This window comes from Vanessa tameamea, unplaced genomic scaffold (genome assembly GCF_037043105.1).
Source record: "Vanessa tameamea isolate UH-Manoa-2023 unplaced genomic scaffold, ilVanTame1 primary haplotype ctg00000044.1, whole genome shotgun sequence".
Taxonomy (NCBI): domain Eukaryota; kingdom Metazoa; phylum Arthropoda; class Insecta; order Lepidoptera; family Nymphalidae; genus Vanessa; species Vanessa tameamea.
The window spans coordinates 15,659-35,157 of record NW_026974779.1 but is presented as its reverse complement, the minus strand read 5'-3'; the positions used below and the strand labels follow the sequence as shown (position 1 = coordinate 35,157).

The following is a 19,499-nucleotide window of genomic DNA, read 5'->3' as shown; positions in this document are numbered from 1 at the left end:
CTATTATGAGATTTATTTTATCTTTAATGATTTGAATAGTTATTCCTTATTTATTTAATATGATTACTTTTAATTTGGGTATTTTATTTTTTTTATGTTGTACTAGAATTGGGGTTTATACTTTAATGATTGCTGGTTGATCATCTAATTCAAATTATTCATTATTAGGGGGTTTACGTGCTGTAGCTCAAACTATTTCTTATGAAGTTAGAATAACTTTAATTATAATATCTAGAATTGTGATAATTATAGATTTTAATTTAATAAAGTTTTTTGATTATCAAATTTTAGTTTGGTTTATTTTTATAATAATACCTTTAAGTTTGTGTTTTTTATCTTCTTTAATAGCTGAAACTAATCGGACTCCTTATGATTTTGCTGAGGGTGAGAGAGAGTTGGTTTCTGGATTTAATGTTGAGTATAGAAGAGGGGGGTTTGCTTTAATTTTTTTTAGCGGAATATTCTAGAATTTTATTTATAAGATTATTATTTGTTATTATTTATATGGGGGGTTATAGATTATCTTTATTTTTTTACTTAAAATTAGTTTTTTTATCTTTTTTTTTTATTTGAGTTCGTGGAACATTACCTCGTTATCGTTATGATAAATTAATATATTTATGTTGAAAGAGATATTTACCTATTTCTTTAAATTTTTTAATGTTTTATATGGGATTAAAAATATTTTTAAGTTATTAAATGATTTTAGTATATTTAAATTAATAGAATAATTATTCTTTCTTAAGTTTTCAAAACAAATGCTTTAACAAGCTCATTAATTAATAATTAAAAATTAATTTATCTCATAATCTATTTAAAATTGGGTTAATAATAAAATAAGAAAAATAAAGAATAGTTAATAATTGTCCAGTAATAATATAAGGTGTTTCTACAGATCGTGCTCCAATTCAAGTTAGTAAAATAATAATAGAAATTAATGATCAAAATAATAATTGATTAATGGGGTAAAATTGAATTCCTTGAATTTTTTTATTAAATGTAAAAGGTAGGATAATTAAAATTAAATTGATATAACTAAAGCAATAACTCCTCCTAATTTATTGGGGATTGATCGAAGAATTGCATAAGCAAATAAAAAATATCATTCTGGTTGAATATGAATTGGGGTTACTAAGGGATTAGCGGGAATAAAATTATCTGGATCTCCTAATAAATATGGGTTAATAAGTGTTAATATTGTTAATATTAGAATTAAAATAATAAATCCAATTAAATCTTTAAATGAAAAAAATGGATGAAATGGGATTTTATCTAAATTTCTGTTAATACCTAGGGGGTTATTTGATCCTGTTTGATGTAAAAATAATAAATGAATTATTGTTAATATTAAAATAATAAATGGAAATAAAAAGTGGAAGGTATAAAATCGAGTAAGAGTAGCATTATCTACGGCAAATCCCCCTCAAATTCAATTTACTAATATTGTTCCTAAGTATGGGATTGCTGATAATAAGTTAGTAATAACTGTTGCTCCTCAAAATGATATTTGTCCTCATGGTAATACATAACCTATAAATGCTGTAGCTATTAATAAAAATAAAATAATAACACCCACTATTCAAGTATATTTTAAATTAAATGATTCATAATAAATTCCTCGTCCAATGTGAAGATAAATACAAATAAAAAAAGAATGATGCTCCATTTGCATGTAATGTTCGAATTAATCAACCGTAATTTACATTTCGACAGATATAATTAACTCTATAAAAAGCTATTTCAATATTAGCTGTATAATATATAGTTAAAAATAATCCTGTAATAATTTGAATTATAAGACATAAAGCTAAAAGTGATCCAAAATTTCATCATGAAGAAATATTAGAAGGTGAAGGTAAATCAATAAGAGAATTATTAATAATTTTTAATATTGGGTGGGTTTTTCGAATTGGCTTAAAAAAATTTATCATTTGTTAATTAATTATTAGAGCGAAGAGGTCCAAAAAAAATATTAGTAATTTTTACTACAGCAATAAGGGTAATAAATAAATAAATAATTATTATTAAAGTTAACATATAGGTTTGTTTATTATATAATTTAGATAAATTAAAATTTAATTCATTATTAAAAAATAAAAATGAATTAAAAAAGTTAATTATTTCATCATTAAATGAAAAATTTATTCAAAATAAATTATTTTTAAAAAAATAACTTGTAATTATAAATAAAAATATATATAATAAGAATCTTTTATTAAAAAATGAAGTTTTAAATAGTTCATTTGATGCAATTCTTGAGACATAAATAAATAGGACTATCAATCCCCCTAAAAAAATTAAAAATAAAATATAAGAAAATCAATAAGTATTAATTAATATTCTTGATAACAGACATAATAATAATGTTTGAGTTAAAATTAATAATCCTATGGAAAAGGGGTGATTTATGAAAAATATAAAAATTGAAATAAAAATTAATAATAATGATAAAAATATTTTTAAGATTTCAAAGAATAGTTTAAAAAAAATAATAATTTTGGAGATTATTGATAAAGAAATTCTTTTTCTTTGAAGTTTTTAAAGAAAAATTCTTAATTTTGATTTACAAGACCAAAGTTTTTTTTAAACTATAAAAACTACAAATGATAATAATAAATATATGATTAGTTATTTTTATTATGTATTTATTTGGGAATATAATTTTTGTTTCTAAGTATAAACATTTATTAATTATTTTATTAAGACTTGAGTTTATTGTTTTGAGAATTTTTTTTTTTTTTTATTGTTTTTAATAACAATAAATTATAATATACATATATTAGTTGTTTTTTTAGTTTTTTCTGTTTGTGAGGGGGTTTTAGGACTTTCTATTTTAGTTTCAATAATTCGAACTCATGGAAATGATTATTTTCAAAGTTATAATTTAATTTAACATGATAAAATTTTTAATAATAATAATATTTATAATTCCTTTATGTTTTAAAAAAAATATATTTTGAATGGTTCAATTAATAATAATAATAATAACTTTAATATTTTTAAATTTAACTTTAAATATTATAAATTTTTCTAATTTAAGATATATAATAGGTTGTGATTTAATTTCTTATGGTTTAATTTTATTGAGAATTTGAATTAGAAGTTTGATAATTATGGCTAGAGAAAGTTTATTAAAAAAAAATTTTTATGAAAAATATTTTTTATTAAATATTATTTTATTATTAGTATTATTATATTTAACTTTTAGAATTATAAATTTATTTATATTTTATTTATTTTTTGAGGCAAGATTAATTCCTACTTTAATATTAATTATTGGGTGGGGTTATCAACCTGAACGAATTCAAGCTGGAATATATTTATTATTTTATACGTTATTTGTATCTTTACCTTTATTATTGGGGATTTTTTTTCTTTTTTTAAAAATAAATACTATAATAATATATTTTTTAAAGTTTTATGATTTTAATTTATTATTGTTATATTTTAGAATGGTAATAGCTTTTTTAGTAAAAATACCTATATATTTTACTCATTTATGATTGCCTAAGGCTCATGTAGAAGCTCCTATTTCTGGTTCTATAATTTTAGCTGCTATTATATTAAAATTAGGTGGTTATGGATTATTACGTATTTTAGTTGTTATACAGAAAGTTAATTTAAAAATAGGGTTTATTTGAGTGGTAATTAGATTGGTTGGTGGTTTATTTATTAGTTTAAAATGTTTTTGTCAAACTGATATAAAATCTTTAATTGCTTATTCTTCAGTTGCTCATATAAGAATTGTAATTGGTGGAATTATGACAATAAATTATTGGGGTTTTATAGGTTCTTATGTTTTAATAATTGGTCATGGTTTATGTTCATCGGGGATATTTTGTTTATCTAATATTAATTATGAGCGAGTTAATAGACGAAGTTTATTTTTAAATAAGGGTATAATAACTTTTATACCTTCAATAAGAATATGATGATTTTTATTTATGTCTTCAAATATAGCAGCTCCTCCTTCTTTAAATTTAATAGGTGAAATTAGATTAATTAACAGATTAGTAAGATGATCTTGAATAAGAATATTTATATTAATGGGAATTTCTTTTTTTAGAGCGGGGTATAGATTGTATTTATATTCTTTTACTCAACATGGGAAATATAATATAAGAATATATAGTTTTTATAGAGGATTATCTCGAGAATATTTAATATTATTATTACATTGATTACCTTTAAATATTTTAGTTTTAAAGATTGATTATATAATAATTTGATTTTACTTAAATAATTTAAATATAAAATATTGATTTGTGGGGTCAAATATATGATTAAAATCATTTTAGGTTATTAATAAACATTCTCTTTGTTTCATTAGATTTTTTTTTTTATTTTTTTTTATATTAATTAATTTTTTTATGATAATTTATTTTATTATAAATAATATAGTAATTTTTTTAGAGTGGGAAATTATTTCTTTTAATTCTATAGGTATTGTTATTTCCATTTTATTAGATTGAATATCTTTATTATTTATGATGTTTGTTTTTTTAATTTCTTCTTCTGTTATTTTTTATAGCAAAAGATATATAAGTTCAGAGTTAAATTTAAATCGTTTTATTATTTTGGTTTTATTATTTGTTTTTTCTATAATTTTATTAATTATTAGTCCTAATATAATTAGAATTTTTTTAGGTTGAGATGGTTTAGGTTTAGTTTCTTATTGTTTAATTATTTATTATCAAAATATTAAATCTTATAATGCTGGTATATTAACTGCTTTATCTAATCGGATTGGTGATGTTATAATTTTAATGTTAATTTCTTGAATAATTAATTATGGAAGATGAAATTTTATTTTTTATTTAAATTTTATGGGTAATGATTATTCTATAAAAATTATTAGTATATTAGTTATTTTAGCGGCTATAACTAAGAGAGCTCAGATTCCTTTTAGTTCTTGATTACCTGCTGCTATGGCAGCTCCTACACCTGTTTCTGCTTTAGTTCATTCATCTACTTTAGTTACTGCTGGTGTATATTTATTAATTCGTTTTAATAATTTATTAGTTGATATATTTTTTATAAAGTTTTTATTATTAATATCTGGTTTAACAATATTTATGGCTGGTATTTGTGCTAATTATGAGTTTGACTTAAAGAAAATTATTGCTCTTTCTACTTTAAGACAATTAGGTTTAATAATAAGAATTTTAAGAATAGGTTACGGTGATTTAGCTTTTTTTCATTTATTAACTCATGCTATATTTAAGGCTTTATTGTTTATGTGTGCTGGAGTTATTATTCACATAATAAGAGATAATCAAGATATTCGTTTAATAGGTGGAATTAGATTATATATTCCTTTAACTTCTTTATGTATAAATATTTCAAATTTAGCTTTATGTGGGATTCCCTTTTTAGCTGGTTTTTATTCTAAGGATATGGTTTTAGAGTTAGTTAGAATAAGAAATTTAAATTTTTTAGTTTTTTATTTATATTATGTTTCTACAGGTTTAACGGTATTTTATACTATACGTTTATTAATATATTTGATAATTAATGATTTTAATTTATTATCTACTTATAATTTATATGATGAGGATTTTATTATATTAAAAAGTATGTTTATATTATTATTTATGAGTTTAGTTTCAGGTAGATTTTTAAGTTGAATAATTTTTTCTTATCCTTATATAATTTATTTACCTTTTAATATAAAAATAATGGTTATTTATTTAACTTTAATTGGGGTTTTATTGGGATTTTTTGTAAGAAATATAGGAATTTATTCTTTTAATAAGTTTTTAAAAACATATAATTTAAGTTACTTTTTAACTTTAATGTGATTTTTACCTAATTTATCTACTTATATGTTAAATTATAGAATATTAGTTTTTGGTCAAAATTTATTAAAAAATATTGATATAGGTTGAGGTGAATTATATAAGAGACGTGGAATTTTTAATATTATAAAAAATTATTCGGTTATTTTTAATGTTTATCAAATAAATAATTTTAAGATTTATTTATTTAGATTTATTTTATGAATGATAATTTTTATTTTTATGGTATTATTTTATTTAAATAGCTTAAATAAGAGTTTAATATTGAAGATATTAAGGTGATTGATTAAATCTTTAAATATATATATATATATATATATATATATATATATATATATATATATATATATATATAAAAATAAATTATTTTATTTTTACAATGAAAATGTAATGTTTTTATTAAACTATATATATATATATATATATATATATATAAGAAATATTAATGATATTAATCACTATTAATTAAGTTAGCAGCTTAATTTATTATATTTCTAATTGGAATATTTGATTCAATTTTATCATTAACAGTGATATACCTCTAATTTGGTTTCAATTAATAAATAAGGAGTAAATACTCTATCTTTTAAGTCGAAATTAAATGCAATATTGCTTCTTATTTAAGATAAATTGAATAACAATATTTTTTGAATGCAAATCAAATGTTTTTATAAACTATAATCCTGATTAATTAATTCAGTTTAATATATTTTGATTTCATTCATGATATGTTCCAATTAAAAGTATGATAATAAAGAAAAAACTAGTTTTATATCAAATTAAAAAATTAACTATTTTAAATGTTGGGATTATAGGAAAAATTAATACAATTTCTACATCAAAAATTAAAAAAATTACTGTAATTAGAAAAAAATGTAAAGAAAAAGGAATTCGAGCTAAACATATAGGGTCAAATCCACATTCAAATGGGGAACATTTTTCACGATCAAGAAATGATTTTTTTGAGATAATAAATGAGATTGTTATGAATATATTAGAGATAATAATTGTAATTAATGATGTAAAAATTAAAATAATAATTATTTATATTAATTAAAATATTAATCTTTTTGATTGGAAGTCAAATATACTAGATATATTATATAAATAGTTAATTTCCTCATCAATAAATAGAAATATAAAGGAATAATCAAACAACATCTACAAAATGTCAATATCATGCAGCAGCTTCAAATCCGAAATGATGGTTTTTTGAAAAGTGGTTATTTAAGTGTCGGATAAAAACAGGTAATTAAAAAGATTGTTCCAATAATAACATGAAGTCCGTGAAATCCTGTTGCTATAAAAAAGATTGATCCGTAAATTCTATCGGCAATAGTAAATGGGGCTTCAATATATTCATAAGCTTGGAGAATAGTAAAATAAATTCCTAGAATAATAGTAATGAATAATCTTTGTGATGTTTGAGTAAAATTATTTTCTATTAGTGCATGATGAGATCAAGTAATGGTAATTCCTGAGGTAATTAAGATAATGGTATTTAAAAGAGGAATTTGAAATGGGTTAAAAGCTAAAATATTTGAAGGGGGTCATATTATTCCAATTTCAATATTAGGTGCTAAACTTCTATGAAAGAAAGTTCAAAAGAATGAAATAAAAAAGAAAATTTCTGAGATAATAAATAAAATTATTCCTCATCGGAGTCCTTTTGATACTGAAATTGTGTGTTTACCTTGGAATGTTCCTTCTCGGCAAATATCTCGTCATCATTGATATATTGTTAATAAAACAATTAAATAACCTAAGATAAGAAGGTTTATGTTAAAATTATGGAATCATTTTACTAATCCTGTAACTAAAGTTATAACTCCAATAGCTCCTGTTAATGGTCAAGGTCTATAATCAACTAAATGAAATGGGTGATTTTGATTATTTGTCATTAATTAGTTTCTCTAGAATAAAGTGTTCTAAGAATAGTAATTACATAAGCTTGAATAATTGATACTGCTGATTCTAAAATTAATAATAAAATTTGAATAAAAATTAAAATAATTAGTAAGTAATTAGGTATATTAATACCTGTTCTTCTTAATAAAGTGATTAATAAATGTCCTGCAATTATATTAGCTGTTAAACGTACAGCTAAAGTTCCAGGTCGAATAATATTACTAATTGTTTCAATTAATACTATAAAAGGTATTAATACTATTGGGGTTCCTTGGGGAATTATATGGATAAATATATGTTGAGTATTATTAATTCATCCGTATAATATAAATCTTAGTCATAAAGTTAAAGATAATGATAAGGAGATATTTAAGTGACTAGTACTTGTAAAGATATATGGGAAAAGACCTAAAAAGTTATTAAAAAAAATAAAAAAAAAAAAGTGAGATAAAGATAAATGTTGATCCTCTAGTTCTATTTGGTCCTAATAATGTTTTAAATTCATTGTGAAGTTTGTTAGAGATGAAATTTCATAATATAAAATGTCGGTTAGGGATAAATCAGAATGAATATGGAATAAATATTAATCCAATAAATGTTCTAATTCAATTAAGGGGTAAATTAAAGATATTTGTTGATGGATCAAAAATTGAAAATAAATTATTTATCATTTTCAGGTTAAATTATTAATGTTTTTATATTTTTTAATATTATTATTATTATTATATTTGTAATCAAAAATATAAAAATTTATAATAATAAAAATAATAAAAATACAAATAAAAAAAATAAAAAAAAAAATTCAGTTAATTGGTATTATTTGAGGAATAAAAGAATATTACTTATGTAATAATTTAAATTTGACATATTTATGTTATAAATTAACTAATTCTTTCATTAGAGGTAAGTGCTAAATTACCATAGGGTGGTTTAAGAGACCAATACTTGCTTTAAGTTATCTAATGAATAATTATTAACTCAATTAATGAAATTTTTAATTGAAATTCTTTCAATTACAATAGGTATAAAACTATGGTTAGCACCACAAATTTCTGAGCATTGTCCATAAAAAAGACCTGGACGATTAATAAAGAATCTAGTTTGATTTAATCGTCCGGGATTAGCATCAACTTTAATTCCTAAAGATGGTACTGTTCATGAGTGAATTACATCAGTAGCGGTAATTAAAATACGAATTTGATTATTTATAGGTAAGATAATTCGATTATCTACATCTAATAATCGGAAATTATTAATATTTTCTCTTGAATTAATTATATATGAATCAAATTCAATATTATTAAAATCTGAATATTCATAACTTCAGTATCATTGATGTCCAATAGATTTTAGTGTAATTAATGGATTATTAAGTTCATCTAGTAGGTATAATAATCGAAGAGAGGGAAGAGCAATGAAAATTAATGTAATTGCTGGTAAAATAGTTCAAATTAATTCAATTATTTGGCCTTCTAGTAAAAATCGATTAGTATATGAGTTAAAAAATAAATTTAATATTAAATAAGATACTATAATAGTAATTATAATTAGAATAACAAGAGTGTGATCATGAAAAAAAATAATTTGTTCTATTAATGGGGAAGCTCTATTTTGATAATTAAGGTTAGATCATGTTGCCATTTCTAAAAAAAGGATAATCCTTTATAAATGGGGTTTAAATCCATTACATATAATCTGTCATATTAGAAGTTACTTAAAATAGGTAATTCATTATAAGAATGTTCAGAGGGGGGTAAATTTTGGTATCATTCAATAGAAGAGGGTATATTTAAAGAGAATAAAATAATTCGTTGATTAATTATAGATTCTCAAATAATAATAATAATTATTATTATAGACAATAAAGAAATATAAGATCCAAAGGATGAAATAATATTTCATGATATAAATCTATCAGGATAATCAGAGTATCGTCGAGGTATTCCAGCTAATCCTAAAAAATGTTGAGGGAAAAATGTTAAATTAACTCCAATAAATATTGAAATAAATTGAATTTTTAATAAATAATTGTTTATTATTAATCCTGTAAATAATGGATATCAATGAATAAATCCCCCTAAAATAGCAAATACAGCTCCTATAGATAATACATAATGAAAGTGGGCAACAACATAATAAGTATCATGTAGGGTAATATCGATAGATGAATTAGCTAAAATGACTCCTGTTAATCCCCCTACTGTAAATAGGAAAATAAATCCTAATCTTCATAGTATTGAAGGTCTATAATTAATTTGAGTTCCGTGCAATGTTGCTAATCATCTAAAAATTTTAATTCCTGTAGGAACGGCAATAATTATTGTTGCTGAAGTAAAATAAGCTCGTGTATCAATATCTATACCTACTGTGAATATATGATGGGCTCATACAATAAATCCCAATAATCCAATTGCTATTATAGCATAAATTATTCCCAAACATCCAAATGTTTCTTTTTTTCCTCTTTCTTGTGAAATAATATGGGAAATTATACCAAAACCTGGAAGAATTAGAATGTAAACTTCTGGATGACCAAAAAATCAAAATAAATGTTGATAAAGAATTGGATCTCCTCCTCCTGCTGGATCAAAAAATGATGTATTAATATTTCGATCTGTTAGAAGTATGGTAATAGCTCCGGCTAATACAGGAAGGGAAAGTAAAAGAAGTAAAGCTGTAATACCTACAGCTCAAATAAATAATGGTATTTGATCAAAGGATATATTATTAACTCGTATATTAATAATAGTTGTAATAAAATTAATTGCCCCTAGGATTGAGGAAATACCAGCTAAATGCAAAGAAAAAATTGCTAAATCTACTGATGATCCTCTATGGGCAATATTAGATGAAAGTGGGGGATAAACTGTTCATCCTGTTCCTGCTCCATTTTCAACGATTCTACTAGAGATTAATAATATTAGTGATGGGGGTAAAAGTCAAAATCTTATATTATTTATACGTGGAAAAGCTATATCAGGAGCTCCTAATATTAGGGGAATTAATCAATTACCAAATCCCCCAATTATAATTGGTATAACTATAAAAAAAATTATAATAAAAGCATGGGCTGTAACGATTGTATTGTAAATTTGATCGTCTCCAATTAAAGATCCTGGATTTCCTAATTCAGTTCGAATTAATAAACTAAGTGAGGTTCCCACTATTCCTGCTCAAATTCCAAAAATAAAATATAATGTACCAATATCTTTATGATTTGTAGAAAATAGTCATTTTCGCTTAATAAAATGGCTGAGTTAAGCGATAAATTGTAAATTTATTTACGGGAAATTTCTCTTTTATTAGTCTTATATTCAATAATGATATAAAATTGCAAATTTTAAGGTGTAATATTTACTAAGGCTTAAAGATACATTTCTTTATAAATAATTTTGAAGATTATTAGTTTAATTTAACTTAAAACCTTATAAAAAAAATAAAGTTCTAAGAATTATTCCTAATAAAGAGATAAATCTAATAATGTTAATAAAAATTAAATAATTATTTTTAATAAAAATTTTATTTCATTTTAATTTAATGGAATAAAATATTAATGAATAATAAAGAATTCGAATATAAATAAATAATATAATTAATCTTGTTATGGTAAAAATAAATGAAATAATAAATAAATTATTAGATAATAAATAATTAATAATTATTCATTTGGGGAAAAATCCTAAGAATGGGGGTAATCCACCTAAAGATAAAAAATTAATTAAAATTGAAATTTTAATAAAAAAATTTAAATTAAAATTAAATAATTGATTAATATAATAAATATTTAAGGTATAAAATAAAAAACATATGATTAAAATAAAAAAAGAATAAAATAATAAGTAAATTAATCATAAATTTTCTCTAATAGATAAAGCTGCTAATATTCATCCTAAATTATTAATTGATGAAAATGCTATTAATTTACGTAGTGAAGATTGATTAAATCTTCTAATTGTACCAATTATTACATTTAAAATTATAACTAAAAATAATAAATTAAAATTTATATAATAAGAAATTAAAATTATTGGGGAAATTTTTTGTCATGTTATTAAAATAAAACAATTTAATCAGGATAATCCTTCTATAATATTAGGAAATCAAAAATGGAAAGGTACTGATCCTATTTTTATTAATAAAGATGAATTAATAATAATTGAAAATAAATTATCAATAAAAAAATTTTTAAATGATAATATACATAATAAAATAGAAAATAAAAAATTAATTGATGCAATTGATTGGGTAAGGAAATATTTTAAAGAAGCTTCAGAGTTTAACAAATTATTGGGGTTTGAGATAAGGGGGATAAAGCTTAATAAATTAATTTCTAATCCAATTCAACATCCTAATCATGAGTTAGATGAGATGGAAATCAATGTTCTAAAAAATATAATAAATAAAAAAAATATTTTGTTTGAATTAATTAAGAATAAAATTTAAAATAAGAAAAATCTTTAATGAATAAATTCATATTATAAAAATTATATTTTAATGTAAGATGCATGGTAATTTTTGAAATTACAAGATATAGTTTAATTCTATAAAATATAATAAAGGTAAAAATTTACATAATTTATCCTATCAGAATAATCCTTTTAATCAGGCACTTTATTTTTAAAAAAAAGGTATTTCCTTTATATTTGGGGTATGAACCCAAAAGCTTAATTTTAGCTTATTTTTAAATATTTTTTTTATATTTATTATTAAATTTATTAAAAACGGTTTAATATATGTATATATATATATACGCATATATATATATATATATATAATTTAATTAATTATTTTTATTTAATTTAATTAAATTATTTAATAAATAATAAATAATTATATTTATTAAATATATTAATAATATATGTATATTAATAATTATTTGTTATTTAATTAGATCTGTATTCGGATTATATTGATATTAATTTTTAATATTAATATTATAAGAAAAAAAATAAGAGAAAACATTAAAAATTTATTAATTTATATTATATATTTAATATAAAAAAAAAAAAAAAAAAATCTATGTGAAAAATATTGAAATATAATAAAATAATTATGTTTTTAGTAATTTATTATAAATTTGTTTTACATATAAATTTTAGTATATAATTTTAATTATTTTAATAATAGTTAATTATTTTAGTAGTAATTAATATTAAAAATTTAAGAAATTAAGATTTAGCAATATAGAAATTAATAACTAATTTTGTGCCAGCAGTTGCGGTTAAACAAAAGTTAAGTTGAATTATTTCAGTTTATAATAAATAAATAAATAAATTAAAATAAATATTAAATTATTAGGTGAAATTTTAATTTAATTAAATTTTATTTGTAATTTATGATTTAATAAATTTTAATATAAACTAGGATTAGATACCCTATTATTAAAAATTTAATTTATAATACTAAAATAGTAAATAATAATTTATTGAAACTTAAATAATATGGCGGTATTTTAGTTCATTTAGAGGAATCTGTCTAATAATTGATAATCCACGAATAAATTTACTTAATTTATAATTTTGTATATCATTGTTAAAAAAATATTTTTTAGTAATAATAATATTTAAAAATTAATAATAAAAATTAATTCAGATCAAGATGCAGAATATAATTAAGAATATGATGGATTACAATAAATATATTTAAATGAATAATTTTATTGTAATAAAAATTTGAAGGTGGATTTAAATGTAATTTTAATTAATTTATTAAAATGATTATAAATTAAAGTATGTACATATTGCCCGTCACTTTCATTTAAAAATTGAAATAAGTCGTAACAAAGTAGGGGTACTGGAAAGTGTTTCTAGAAAGAACAAATTAGAGCTTGTTAAAGTATTTCATTTACATTGAAAAGAAATTAAAAATTAATTAATTTGAGGGGTTAAATTAATAAATAAAAAAAATAATAAAAAAAATTTTAATATTAAAAAGAAATGGGGGTTTGAGTATTTTTAATAGAAAAAATTAATAGTTTTATAATGAATTATTACTGTAAAGGAAATTATAAATAATTGAAATTTAATTAAATTAAAAGTAGGTTTAATTTATTGTATCTTGTGTATCAGAGTTTATTAAATATTAAAAATTTATTTAAATAAATCTCGAATTTAAAAGAGTTAATTAATTAAAAAAGTTAATGTTGTATAATTATTTTAAATAATTAATTAGAAATGAAATGTTAATCGTTTTTAAATATATCTAGTTTTTTTAGAAAAAAATTTAATTTTAAATTTAAATAATTTTATATTTATTTAATTAATTATAAAAATTTAAAATTTAATATTTTAGGGGATAAGCTTTAAATTAAATTGTTATAATTATTTAAATTAAAAATTAAAAATTTTAAAATTTATATTGTTTAAAAATTATAATTTATTATAAAAAATTTTAATTAAAATAAAATTTAAATTAAATTTAATTTTTTATAAAAAAAATAATTTTTAATAAAATAAAATTAGTAATAATGATAAAATTAGTATATTATAATAAATAAAATAAAAATTAATTAAAATTAAATTAAAGGAATTCGGCAAATTTTTATATTCACTTGTTTATCAAAAACATGTCTTTTTGATAATAATTTAAAGTCTAATCTGCCCACTGATATATTTATTAAAGGGCTGCAGTATATTGACTGTACAAAGGTAGCATAATCATTAGTCTTTTAATTGAAGACTTGTATGAAAGATTTGATGAAATATAAACTGTCTCTGATTTATTATATAAAATTTAATTTTTTAGTTAAAAAGCTAAAATAAAATTAAAAGACGAGAAGACCCTATAGAGTTTTATAGTTAAATTATTTAGTATTAAATATATAATTATTTAATTAAAATTAATTTAATTATTTTATTGGGGTGATAGAAAAATTAAAAAAACTTTTTTTAAAAAATAAACATAAATAAATGATTTTATGATCCATTAGATAATGATTATAAGAAAAAATTACCTTAGGGATAACAGCGTAATATTTTTTTTTAGTACAAATAAAAAAAAAAGTTTGCGACCTCGATGTTGGATTAAGATAAAATTTAAATGCAAAAGTTTAAAATTTTGATCTGTTCGATCATTAAAATCTTACATGATCTGAGTTCAAACCGGTGTGAGCCAGGTTGGTTTCTATCTTTAATTAGGTGATATATTTTAGTACGAAAGGATCAAATATTTAAAATAATTTTATAATTGAGAATATTATTAAAATAATGTTAAACTATTTTGGCAGATAATTGTAATGGTTTTAGAAGTCATATATATATATATTAATTAATATATAGGTAGTATATGATAATAATTGATATATTAAATATTATAGTTGGTTTTTTAGTTTTGGTTATTGGGGTATTAATTGGGGTTGCTTTTTTAACTTTATTAGAACGAAAAGTTTTAGGTTACATTCAAATTCGGAAAGGTCCCAATAAAATAGGTTATTTGGGTTTATTACAGCCTTTTTGTGATGCGATTAAATTATTTTCTAAGGAACAGGTTTATTTAAATTATTCTAATTATTTAGTTTATTATTTTTCTCCTATTATGAGATTTATTTTATCTTTAATGATTTGAATAGTTATTCCTTATTTATTTAATATGATTACTTTTAATTTGGGTATTTTATTTTTTTTATGTTGTACTAGAATTGGGGTTTATACTTTAATGATTGCTGGTTGATCATCTAATTCAAATTATTCATTATTAGGGGGTTTACGTGCTGTAGCTCAAACTATTTCTTATGAAGTTAGAATAACTTTAATTATAATATCTAGAATTGTGATAATTATAGATTTTAATTTAATAAAGTTTTTTGATTATCAAATTTTAGTTTGGTTTATTTTTATAATAATACCTTTAAGTTTGTGTTTTTTATCTTCTTTAATAGCTGAAACTAATCGGACTCCTTATGATTTTGCTGAGGGTGAGAGAGAGTTGGTTTCTGGATTTAATGTTGAGTATAGAAGAGGGGGGTTTGCTTTAATTTTTTTAGCGGAATATTCTAGAATTTTATTTATAAGATTATTATTTGTTATTATTTATATGGGGGGTTATAGATTATCTTTATTTTTTTACTTAAAATTAGTTTTTTTATCTTTTTTTTTTATTTGAGTTCGTGGAACATTACCTCGTTATCGTTATGATAAATTAATATATTTATGTTGAAAGAGATATTTACCTATTTCTTTAAATTTTTTAATGTTTTATATGGGATTAAAAATATTTTTAAGTTATTAAATGATTTTAGTATATTTAAATTAATAGAATAATTATTCTTTCTTAAGTTTTCAAAACAAATGCTTTAACAAGCTCATTAATTAATAATTAAAAATTAATTTATCTCATAATCTATTTAAAATTGGGTTAATAATAAAATAAGAAAAATAAAGAATAGTTAATAATTGTCCAGTAATAATATAAGGTGTTTCTACAGATCGTGCTCCAATTCAAGTTAGTAAAATAATAATAGAAATTAATGATCAAAATAATAATTGATTAATGGGGTAAAATTGAATTCCTTGAATTTTTTTATTAAATGTAAAAGGTAGGATAATTAAAATTAAAATTGATATAACTAAAGCAATAACTCCTCCTAATTTATTGGGGATTGATCGAAGAATTGCATAAGCAAATAAAAAATATCATTCTGGTTGAATATGAATTGGGGTTACTAAGGGATTAGCGGGAATAAAATTATCTGGATCTCCTAATAAATATGGGTTAATAAGTGTTAATATTGTTAATATTAGAATTAAAATAATAAATCCAATTAAATCTTTAAATGAAAAAAATGGATGAAATGGGATTTTATCTAAATTTCTGTTAATACCTAGGGGGTTATTTGATCCTGTTTGATGTAAAAATAATAAATGAATTATTGTTAATATTAAAATAATAAATGGAAATAAAAAGTGGAAGGTATAAAATCGAGTAAGAGTAGCATTATCTACGGCAAATCCCCCTCAAATTCAATTTACTAATATTGTTCCTAAGTATGGGATTGCTGATAATAAGTTAGTAATAACTGTTGCTCCTCAAAATGATATTTGTCCTCATGGTAATACATAACCTATAAATGCTGTAGCTATTAATAAAAATAAAATAATAACACCCACTATTCAAGTATATTTTAAATTAAATGATTCATAATAAATTCCTCGTCCAATGTGAAGATAAATACAAATAAAAAAGAATGATGCTCCATTTGCATGTAATGTTCGAATTAATCAACCGTAATTTACATTTCGACAGATATAATTAACTCTATAAAAAGCTATTTCAATATTAGCTGTATAATATATAGTTAAAAATAATCCTGTAATAATTTGAATTATAAGACATAAAGCTAAAAGTGATCCAAAATTTCATCATGAAGAAATATTAGAAGGTGAAGGTAAATCAATAAGAGAATTATTAATAATTTTTAATATTGGGTGGGTTTTTCGAATTGGCTTAAAAAAATTTATCATTTGTTAATTAATTATTAGAGCGAAGAGGTCCAAAAAAAATATTAGTAATTTTTACTACAGCAATAAGGGTAATAAATAAATAAATAATTATTATTAAAGTTAACATATAGGTTTGTTTATTATATAATTTAGATAAATTAAAATTTAATTCATTATTAAAAAATAAAAATGAATTAAAAAAGTTAATTATTTCATCATTAAATGAAAAATTTATTCAAAATAAATTATTTTTAAAAAAATAACTTGTAATTATAAATAAAAATATATATAATAAGAATCTTTTATTAAAAAATGAAGTTTTAAATAGTTCATTTGATGCAATTCTTGAGACATAAATAAATAGGACTATCAATCCCCCTAAAAAAATTAAAAATAAAATATAAGAAAATCAATAAGTATTAATTAATATTCTTGATAACAGACATAATAATAATGTTTGAGTTAAAATTAATAATCCTATGGAAAAGGGGTGATTTATGAAAAATATAAAAATTGAAATAAAAATTAATAATAATGATAAAAATATTTTTAAGATTTCAAAGAATAGTTTAAAAAAAATAATAATTTTGGAGATTATTGATAAAGAAATTCTTTTTCTTTGAAGTTTTTAAAGAAAAATTCTTAATTTTGATTTACAAGACCAAAGTTTTTTTTAAACTATAAAAACTACAAATGATAATAATAAATATATGATTAGTTATTTTTATTATGTATTTATTTGGGAATATAATTTTTGTTTCTAAGTATAAACATTTATTAATTATTTTATTAAGACTTGAGTTTATTGTTTTGAGAATTTTTTTTTTTTTTTTATTGTTTTTAATAACAATAAATTATAATATACATATATTAGTTGTTTTTTTAGTTTTTTCTGTTTGTGAGGGGGTTTTAGGACTTTCTATTTTAGTTTCAATAATTCGAACTCATGGAAATGATTATTTTCAAAGTTATAATTTAATTTAACATGATAAAATTTTTAATAATAATAATATTTATAATTCCTTTATGTTTTAAAAAAAATATATTTTGAATGGTTCAATTAATAATAATAATAATAACTTTAATATTTTTAAATTTAACTTTAAATATTATAAATTTTTCTAATTTAAGATATATAATAGGTTGTGATTTAATTTCTTATGGTTTAATTTTATTGAGAATTTGAATTAGAAGTTTGATAATTATGGCTAGAGAAAGTTTATTAAAAAAAAATTTTTATGAAAAATATTTTTTATTAAATATTATTTTATTATTAGTATTATTATATTTAACTTTTAGAATTATAAATTTATTTATATTTTATTTATTTTTTGAGGCAAGATTAATTCCTACTTTAATATTAATTATTGGGTGGGGTTATCAACCTGAACGAATTCAAGCTGGAATATATTTATTATTTTATACGTTATTTGTATCTTTACCTTTATTATTGGGGATTTTTTTTCTTTTTTTAAAAATAAATACTATAATAATATATTTTTTAAAGTTTTATGATTTTAATTTATTATTGTTATATTTTAGAATGGTAATAGCTTTTTTAGTAAAAATACCTATATATTTTACTCATTTATGATTGCCTAAGGCTCATGTAGAAGCTCCTATTTCTGGTTCTATAATTTTAGCTGCTATTATATTAAAATTAGGTGGTTATGGATTATTACGTATTTTAGTTGTTATACAGAAAGTTAATTTAAAAATAGGGTTTATTTGAGTGGTAATTAGATTGGTTGGTGGTTTATTTATTAGTTTAAAATGTTTTTGTCAAACTGATATAAAATCTTTAATTGCTTATTCTTCAGTTGCTCATATAAGAATTGTAATTGGTGGAATTATGACAATAAATTATTGGGGTTTTATAGGTTCTTATGTTTTAATAATTGGTCATGGTTTATGTTCATCGGGGATATTTTGTTTATCTAATATTAATTATGAGCGAGTTAATAGACGAAGTTTATTTTTAAATAAGGGTATAATAACTTTTATACCTTCAATAAGAATATGATGATTTTTATTTATGTCTTCAAATATAGCAGCTCCTCCTTCTTTAAATTTAATAGGTGAAATTAGATTAATTAACAGATTAGTAAGATGATCTTGAATAAGAATATTTATATTAATGGGAATTTCTTTTTTTAGAGCGGGGTATAGATTGTATTTATATTCTTTTACTCAACATGGGAAATATAATATAAGAATATATAGTTTTTATAGAGGATTATCTCGAGAATATTTAATATTATTATTACATTGATTACCTTTAAATATTTTAGTTTTAAAGATTGATTATATAATAATTTGATTTTACTTAAATAATTTAAATATAAAATATTGATTT

The 19,499-nt window shown here is 20.0% G+C and overlaps 3 protein-coding genes and 4 pseudogenes across 3 annotated transcripts; 3 read left to right on the top strand and 4 right to left on the bottom strand.

Annotated features, from left to right (window-relative positions):
• Positions 1–779: 779 nt before the first annotated feature.
• On the bottom strand, positions 780–1,946 carry LOC135194747 (cytochrome b-like; annotated as a pseudogene).
• A 696-nt stretch (positions 1,947–2,642) lies between these two features.
• LOC113395891 (NADH-ubiquinone oxidoreductase chain 4-like) lies at positions 2,643–4,234 on the top strand. Its single transcript, XM_064220548.1, is given in 1 exon segment — positions 2,643–4,234. A coding segment is annotated over 1 exon segment (909 nt). The 5' UTR covers positions 2,643–3,113; the 3' UTR covers positions 4,023–4,234.
• Positions 4,235–4,316: 82 nt separating this feature from the next.
• Positions 4,317–10,410, top strand: LOC135194746 (NADH-ubiquinone oxidoreductase chain 5-like; annotated as a pseudogene).
• On the bottom strand, positions 8,672–9,347 carry LOC135194748 (cytochrome c oxidase subunit 2-like). Its single transcript, XM_064220549.1, is given in 1 exon segment — positions 8,672–9,347. A coding segment is annotated over 1 exon segment (663 nt). The 3' UTR covers positions 8,672–8,684.
• LOC135194740 (cytochrome c oxidase subunit 1-like) lies at positions 8,672–14,273 on the bottom strand (annotated as a pseudogene).
• Positions 14,274–16,012: 1,739 nt separating this feature from the next.
• Positions 16,013–17,179, bottom strand: LOC135194744 (cytochrome b-like; annotated as a pseudogene).
• Positions 17,180–17,852: 673 nt separating this feature from the next.
• LOC135194743 (NADH-ubiquinone oxidoreductase chain 4-like) lies at positions 17,853–19,468 on the top strand. The gene is given in 1 exon segment (XM_064220545.1): positions 17,853–19,468. A coding segment is annotated over 1 exon segment (909 nt). The 5' UTR covers positions 17,853–18,347; the 3' UTR covers positions 19,257–19,468.
• Positions 19,469–19,499: the final 31 nt, after the last annotated feature.